Source organism: Temnothorax curvispinosus, unplaced genomic scaffold, assembly GCF_003070985.1.
Source record: "Temnothorax curvispinosus isolate PA1 unplaced genomic scaffold, ASM307098v1 QBEX01011343.1, whole genome shotgun sequence".
NCBI classification, from domain to species: Eukaryota; Metazoa; Arthropoda; class Insecta; order Hymenoptera; family Formicidae; genus Temnothorax; species Temnothorax curvispinosus.
In genome coordinates this window covers 1-8705 of record NW_020221123.1, presented here as the reverse complement: position 1 = coordinate 8705, position 8705 = coordinate 1, and the positions used below count along the sequence as shown (strand labels likewise).

Genomic DNA, 8705 nt, shown 5'->3' with positions numbered 1-8705 from the left:
GTCTTTCAGCAGATACGTAACGGGATTGGTCCTTTGTACTTTGGCTATTCGAAAGATCTCGGTGGTCCAATTGGGAGTGTAGCCTTTTTCGAAGATCGTTTTGAATTTGCTCACGCGCACCGGATCGCCGACTCGAAATTTCGCCGGCGCGGCTATCTTCGCGCGACCGTACACCGTGCGCAGCAATTTTTCGGCGACGGTGGGCGTCACGTCCGCCGGACGCATTCGGATCGTTCTGTGTCTGCGGCGATTGTAATTCGACAAGAGGCGCGGCAGCGAGTCTATCCATCTGTACGATCCCTGGAGCGTGAAGAGCTTCCACATGTCGTTTTTCAGCATACGATTGAATCTCTCCACCACCGACGCTTTCATCACCGAATACGTGGAATAGTGATTCACCTCGCGCTCGTCGAAGATTTTGCGCACGTCGGCGTTGTAGAATTCCTTTCCTTTGTCCATTTGCAGATTCCTGGGGTGTCGCGCGTCCTCGCGAAAGATCTTTCGGAGAGCTGTCGCGACCTCCTTTCCGCCCTTGCTCTTGAGCGGGATCGCCCAGGCGTACTTGCTCAGCACATCGATGACCGTCAGAATGTAATTGTGGCCCGCGTTCGCGCGCGAATAGGGGCGCATCTCGACCACGTCGGCCTGCCACAGGTCGTCGTAACCGCGCACCACGACGCGGCGGCGAGGAAAATTTTTTCGCGCCGGCGCGTGCAATTCTTCGACGAGTCTACGTTTTTCCACGCTCATTTTGTTTGAGAATCTTCAAAACGGTCTTGAGCGCGATGATTTCAACCTCGTGCCTATCCGCGGTATTCTTCACGGTAACGAACTCCTCTTTAAATTCTTTTATCGCGTCGCTCAAAGTTTTTCCGAGTTCCGCGATCGCTCCCTCGACGAACCTCTTGTTGGCCGCGTCGGCGCCGACCTCCGGCGCGGCTACGCGTCGTATCTTCCGCCCCGACGCGTCGTAGGAATCCTGAGCGTTCAAACGGAGCGCGACGCTTTCCAACGCCGCAATTCCGTTTCCCAAATTTCGGATCGCGTTGTTATTCTTGATCTCTTCGATCAAAACGCTTTTCAGCTGCCCAATCGCGTCCTCGACGTAACTCCTGTTCGCCGCGTCGGTGCCGATCTCCGGCGCGGCCACTCTTCGTATCTTGCGCTCCTTCGCGTCGTAAAAATCCTCGCTCACAAAGAGCGCGTTGTTGCGCGCGTAATTGCGCAGGGACTCGATCGAGGAGCGCAATCTCACCGCGGACGCACCGTCGACTCCGTCGCCGCTGCCCCGATTCGTCAGAGACATGCCGAATTTGTTCACGGACATCGCGCTGGCGGGCGCGCGACTCGCACTGACGTCGCGACCGATCAATTTATGACAAAGCCGGCCTCGCAAAGTTCCTCGATTATCGACAGGATTTCGTTGTCGTGAGCATCGTTGCCGGCCCGACGAGAGGCGTCCAGCAGTCGAAGTCTATCGACCAGCTCGTTGGGATCGTCCCAGTGAACGTAATCGATAACGTTGTCGGTCAGTCGCATGGCCGACGGTAGCCCGGCACCCTTCGTAGTTCCAATTCTGAGAGACAGGTTTACGAGCAGCGCTATTATATTTTTGTACTTCGGTCCCTTGTTGCCCTTGACGGGATTGTCGGCTTTACCACCGCGTTTGTGAGCGCTGGTGGAAAAAAGTATGCTCCTGTACGTTAATTTGTCCTTCTCCGTGTAGATTTTAGGGTCGGGTTTTCCCATGAAGATCAACTCGTACAGGCCGCGCGTGCTTTTGTACGGTACACCGTCGATGACCATGGTGTCATCCGGTTTCAGCTTGAATCGCTTGTTTCCCAGCATCGTGCCTTTGTCGCCGAAATGCACTCCGTAAACGGTGTCGATCTCCTTGTTTTTGTCGCCGCCCAGAAGAGCGCCCAAGTATTCCCGCCCCAACGGTCCTAGTTTGCTAGTCAGAACGTCGCGACTTTCCGCCGTACTTAAAGATTTCCCGGCGGACGTCTCCAATGTGGGAGGCGGAATCGTCGTCTCCGATACGATCTCGCGTTCTCTGGGTAACAACTGGACCAAATCGTCGCGGATCGGCGTGGAGCTCATCGCGGTCGTCGTCGTCGCGGGAGCCGAACTCAGCCGTGCCGGACGCGACTCTCTTTTTTCCACCGTCGCGGTTGTCCCAATTGGCGCGAATACGTCGTCGTCCTCCCAGTAATCGCGCTCCAGGTCGGCGCTAGCGTCGTCGTCGTCGTCGTCGTCGTCGTCGCCGTTCTCGCTGTCCTTCTTCGCTCTCTTCGTCGCTTTCATCTTTATCGGGAACGCAAAGCCAACGCCGTCGTCGTCGATTTTGCCAGGTCCTTTACCTCTGCGGTCCACGTCATCGGCGAGCCGTTTGACGATAGGCTCGTACCTCTTTTCCAGAGCGATCTCGCTCTCAATTTTTCCGGCCCTGAGAGCGGCGTACTTTCTGCGAATCGAGGCGCGCGTCTTGGCTATCTCTCGCGCGGTTCTCTTCTCCGCGATCGCGCTCATACTCGCGTCGTTCGACGAGGCGCACTGATTGACCCTACAGCACGGCGAAGTCGTGGAAACCCCGTCTGTACCGTCCGCCTCGCAACGCGCTGTCCTTGTCTATCACGGCGAAACCGTAGGTGCGCCGCCAACACTCGCGACAGAAGGCGCGAAATTCGTCGTACGACATGTCGATGTTCACGTGATCATCGTACACGTGTCGCAGATTGGTGCCGTCCTGCCTAAACAGGATCAGCAGATTTGTGTTGTCACGAGATGTTTCGGTATCTTGGCGTACGTCTGACAGAGATAGCAATCAATATTTGAATGTCGACCCATAGAAAAGTACTCCCTCATTCTGTCTTGCTTGTCGCAGGCCACGTCGTCGAAGACGAAAACCGAGTCGGGAAGCGCCTCGTCGGGCGGAACGACGTCGCGATTGTCGGAAAACGCGTGATAGCCGATCTCGTCTATAGGCTCGAACAATCGTTCGAGATATCGATACTTCGGTTGTTGCAGAGATTTCGAGTACACGTATACGTTCTCGAAACGGAGACCGTGCGGTTGTTCCAGCAGGCTCAGCAGAACGTTCGTCTTACCGCAATTGGAGGGACCGCAAATGATGCAACGGACGACGTTCGGAAGGAGAGGACCGTGCCGGCGCGATTCTCCGTTTCCTCTCTCGGTCGCGGCCGACCCCGCCGACGTTTTGCGATCCAGATTCGAGACTCCTAACGTCGCCGTCTGTCGCACGAATCGCATGTTTGCCTTCTCTCTTTCTCTCTCGAGTTTTTCCGCTCGGTTCGTTCGCGATAAGTCTCTCGATCGCTGGAAAAAAAGAGGGGGAAACGCGGACTTCGTTTCGTTTCGTCGCGCGTGCGCAAACGTCTCGCGCGCGGGTATAAGTAGCGCGAGCGTGTCGTCGTATCCGTAGAAAAAATAAATTTATTTTCTAAAATCAACGAATCGTTCGCGCGCATCGGTGAGATGTTTCACAGTAGTGTGTTTCCCATACTGGTGGACGGTTACAAAATTCTCAATCTAACGGTGGAAGAGTTGCAATACATTCCGAAGGTCCTTCTGTTGCGTCAATTTGGGAGATACGTGCACTTGTTGTGGGACCGTTTGCCGGAACATATACAAGCGGATCCCGAGGTGCAGAGATATCGCCCGTGCATGCGACACTACAATCGTCCGTGGCAGCGAACGCACATAGACGGTCCGCCGCCGCTCATTAAGGACTGCCACGAGTGCAATTGCTTTCGCCCTGTGAACGGTGTATCTTCCACTTCCCGTTCGAACTAAGAAGAAGCGAATGCTCCTCGCGCAACCGCGAACGAATGCGTGGCACCAGTCTGCTCAATCGCGCGATAAACGCTCTTCCCTTCGAACTGCACATACCCGGTTATCAGTTCTGCGGGCCCGGTACGCGTCTAGCGAAGAGACTAGCGCGCGGCGAAGAAGGCATCAATCCGTTGGACGCGGCGTGTCGGGAGCACGACATCGCGTATTCGCGAAGCGGCGAGCTCGCCGAGCGACACGTCGCCGATCGACGACTCGCCGAGAGGGCGCGCGAGCGCGTCACCGCGAAGGATTCCACGGCCGGTGAGAGACTCGCCGCGGCGGCCGTATGGGCGGCTATGAAGACGAAGACGAAGCTGGGCATGGGTATGGAACGCAAAAGGAAAACGAGAAAAAGAACGGGATTGAGGAGAAGCGCGAAGACGAGAAGGAAGAAGCGGAGGATGCTTCCGACGGCGAAACGCGGCGGCTTCTTGCCCTTTCTACCGATGTTGGGCGCTCTCGGTTCCTTGATCGGTGGCGCGGCCAGCGTGGCCAAAGCGGTGAGCGCCAACAAATCGGCGCAAAAACAGCTCGACGAATTGCAGCGACACAATCGCGCGATGGAGGGTCGCGGATTGTACCTCGCGCCGTATAAGAAGCGCGGAGGTGGCGTGAGGAAAGTCGGCGAAAAAAAAACCTCGCGTAAAAAGGCGAGGTTATCGCGTCTACCTCCGTACGGCGTCACGACCGACGAACAGCTTGATCGAGCGGCGCGTCGCCTGCGCGTGCCGTTCTTCCGCGGGGTGTTCATGCGCGACGCTCTGCCGACGAGGGTGCGACGCGCGGAGTGCGGCATCGTGAATCTCGACGACGCGGTGGGCCCGGGCACGCATTGGGTCGCTTACGCGAAAAAAGGGAACTCGGCGATCTACTTCGACGCGTTTGGAAATCTCCGCCCGCCGAGGGATCTCGCGCGGTATCTCGGCGACGGTGGCGACGAGAGCACGATCGTGACATACAATCGTCGGGCGTTTCAGACATTCGATCAGAGAATCTGCGGACAGCTGTGCCTGCGATTTCTTCGCGAGATCGATTGGGGGGGAGCGGGCGGACGATCGACGTTCTCCCGCGATGTCGCTGACGCTCACGTTGACCGAGACCGGCAGCGTTCTCACGGCGAGTCACTTTCCCGCTTTGGATCTGAGCGACGGCGAATACGAACTGGGTTTGGCGACTTTTGAGACGTACAATTCGATACCGAACGTTACGTCCGCGAACAATCGCTTCTACTACGGCGAGAACGACCGGAGAATCGTTGTTCCGGAAGGTTCGTACGAGCTGCGAGCCGTGAACAGATATCTGCGCGCCGCTATTCTCCATCGCGAACATCGCGCCCGCGAGAGAGAAAAAATTAAGGAGAAAAGAGGAAAATCGCGGACCGACGACGCTGGACGGGTAAAAGAAAAAAACCGAACGGAGAAGGATGAAACCGACGACGAGATTTATCGCGCATACGTGGACGAAGACGACGACGATGACAACGATGGCGACGGTTATGACATATACGGGGACGACGACGGTGGCGACAGAGTGCTCAATCTTCGCGCCAACGAGAATACCATGAGAAGCGAGATAAAGTGCGCCTACCGAGTGAATTTTACAAAACCGAACAATATCGGTTCTCTTTTGGGTTTCTCGAGCGATCGTATTCTAAAACCGAACAAATGGTACGTTTCCGACGGACCCGTCGACGTCATGAGCGTGAACATAATTCGCATCGAGTGTAGTATCACCGCGGGAGCGTACAGCAACGGACGATCGGTGCACGCGATACACGAATTCGCGCCGAAAGTTCCACCGGGATATAAACTGTCGGAGACTCCGACGCAGATCATTTACCTCCCGATCGTCGCGCGAAACGTCACCGATATCACGGTGCGAGTCGTGGATCAGAAAGATCGGCTGATCGACTTTCGCGGCGAGGAGATAACGATCAGATTGCACGTACGTCGTCGTCACGGTTAGTGTGTGTGTGTGCGCGTATCCCTGAAGAAAGAGAGAGCGAGAGGAGGCATGCTCGTTCTGAACGGATCTAGCGCGAATTGTACGAACGAGCGAGCTAGCCCGTTCTACGACGAGATCGGAAGCGTAAGAAAGGGAAGAGGCGGAGAAGGGAGACCCGTTCTCAGCAACGCCAACGTCAGATTCCTACGATCGCTGGGTCTCGCCGTGAGAAACGCGTCACCGTCGAGCCGTTTCTACCTCGAGAGGAAAAATCATGGCCGACATCCTGAGTATCGGCGGTGAGCCGATCTTCGACGAGCGCATCGTCGGAATCGAGACTCACACGTATAACCCGTACGTCAACACGACGTTCGGACACAACGACGAGATACGAATACCCATACAGCAGCAGGATCTGTATACACTGCCGTGCGAAAGTTTCCTGTACGTCGAGGGACGACTCAACGACGACGGCACGACGAATGAGGAACAATACGCGAAATTAGTCAACAACTGCGTCGCGTTTATGTTCGACGAAATTCGATACGAGCTCGACGGCGTGGAGATCGACCGGTGTAGAAACGTCGGCATAACCAGCACGATAAAGAGCTACGTGTCGCTGACCGTCGAACGAGCCAGAAAACTGCAGAACGCTGGATGGAGTTATCCGACGAGCGAATCAAATCTGAACAACGCGTCCCATCAATTCAACTTTTGCGTACCTTTGAATATTCTTTTGGGTTTCTGCGAGGACTACAGACGCTTGGTGATAAACGCGCGACACGAGCTTATCCTGATACGCTCTCGTAGCGACCACAACTGCGTCGTAGATCCGAAGAAGACCGTGCCGAGAGATCCGGCCAAGGATCCTAAAATTACGTTGTTGAAAGTGCAATGGCGTATGCCTCACGTGGCGCTGAACGCCGTGACTAAATTATCGCTGTTGCGAACGTTGGAGAGCGGACGATTTCTGAGCGCGGGCTTTCGCTCTTGGGATCTGTACGAATTTCCCCTGCTGCAGAGCACGACCAAGCATTCGTGGGCCGTGAAAGCCGCGCCGCAATTGGAGAAGCCGCGATACGTCATATTCGCGCTGCAGACCGGACGGCGAAACGAATTCGCGGGCGACGTTCGATCATTGCGCGCTCGCCAACGTGAAATTGTATCTCAACTCGGAATTCTATTCCTACGACGACGTGAATGTGGATTTCGAGAGCGACAAGTTCGCCGTGCTGTACGAGATGTACGCGAAATTTCAATGAACGTATTACGGGAACGGTCGCGACGACGCGCTCTTTTCCCCGCGCGAATTCGCGCGGGTAGCTTCGCTCGCGGTGATCGATTGTTCCCGTCAAAACGAATTGGTGAAGAGCGCCACCGTGGACGTGCGCATCGAGTTCGAAAACAAGGAAAACGTTCCGCCGAAAACCACAGCTTTTTGTCTCATCGTTCACGATCGAGTCATCGATTACAGTCCGCTGACCAACGTGGTGCGCAAAATTATCTAACGGAAATTGAAGTTGTGGAAATACCTTATCCGGGAAATTGAAAATGCGATTGCGAGAATACCTCATCTGGGAAACGGAAAAATATGGTTATGAAGTTATTTTTATCCCGGAAACGAGGAATATATAAATTCGCGGGTTTTTTCCATCGTTTCTCAGTCTGTTCGGAACGAGCAACTTGAAACGAACGTCTGTTCTTTAATTTTTTTCCAACGCGCGCCGACGCAATGGCGACAGCGGCAACGACAACGACGATCTTCGTTGACCTGCAAGGATTCACGGTGGGCGACAGATTCGTCGTGAAGGAGGTGGCCGTGTTGCGAAGCGAGACACGCGTGCTCGCGCATCACGTGTTTCACGCACCAATAAGTTGGAATCTGTTGACGAGCTCCGAGAAAGCGAGAGCCAGTTGGTTGATAGCGAACCATCACGGCCTTTGTTGGGAGGACGGCGACACGGACTATCGCCAGGCGAAGACGATCATTCGACGCGCGGTGCGCGACAACCTGAACAAGTTGCGTGAGACGGAGGAGACGCCCAACGCGCGAATCTACGTGAAAGGTCTCGAGAAGAAGAAATGGCTGCAGGAGATTCTCGGCGACGTCGATGCGACGATCGTGACCGTCGACGCGGAGTACGAGGACGTCGATCGGTTGGAGTCTCTTTGCACCGATCGCGCGTTTCGCTGCCGGCGTCACCAACGGTGCTGCGCCATGGAGAACGTGATGAAGTTGCGCGATTGGTGGATCGAGCGACGCGAATGTTTCGCCAGCATCGACTCCGCGAATTGAATTACTTTATAAATTGTGTAAAAAAAAAACGTTATATATTACTGGTTTAATACAATTTCATTTTATTAACGTATTAATCGTTTTATCTTATTGCGTTGCTCGTTTTTTTATTTCGTATATATTGTGTTTAATCGTTTATTTTTTTACTCCATTGTATCATATATATCCTTCTATCTATATTTTATCGAATAAAGATCGACGTAAAATCTATGACAAACGGTGTTCCTCTTTTCGCATCCCGAGTCGAAATTTTACTCCTTCTTTCGACCTCTTATTTTCACATCTCAGGATTCTGGAGGATTTTGATAGGTTCTAATTGTATTGTACTTAGCTCCTACTTTGTGCCTGAAAACGGCAGAAAACGGACTGTTTCCCATTTTGAGGTTTAAAAGAGGAGTTATCGGTAAAACCCTCCTAAACCTCCTAAAACCCTCTAGATCCTACACTGATAGAAAAATGTACTAAATTTTAATTAATGTTTTCTCCAATAGTCCTTATAAAGTATTTTTTTAATTCAGTTAATAATTTTCGAATGAAAAAATTATTCATCTAATTTAAACAAACCCGGGAAAAAATGTTTATATACAATTTTATCTAATTATATCATATT

General features: G+C 53.5%; 1 protein-coding gene across 1 annotated transcript; it reads left to right on the top strand.

The window, feature by feature from the left end:
- The first annotated feature begins 6073 nt into the window (after positions 1-6073).
- On the top strand, positions 6074-7061 carry LOC112461389. Its single transcript, XM_025026620.1, has 2 exons — positions 6074-6837; positions 6899-7061. Exons 1-2 carry the CDS (start codon positions 6074-6076, stop codon positions 7059-7061), a joined length of 927 nt encoding a protein of 308 aa, XP_024882388.1.
- The last annotated feature ends 1644 nt before the right edge of the window (positions 7062-8705 follow it).

Excerpts from the sequence above, each read along its gene's own strand:
- LOC112461389 (XM_025026620.1), top strand. The coding sequence starts at position 6,074 with ATGGCCGACATCCTGAGTATCGGCGGTGAGCCGATCTTCGACGAGCGC. Across the intron at positions 6,838-6,898 it reads CAGAGCACGACCAAGCATTC|ACCGGACGGCGAAACGAATT; the intron begins GTGGGCCGTGAA and ends TTCGCGCTGCAG.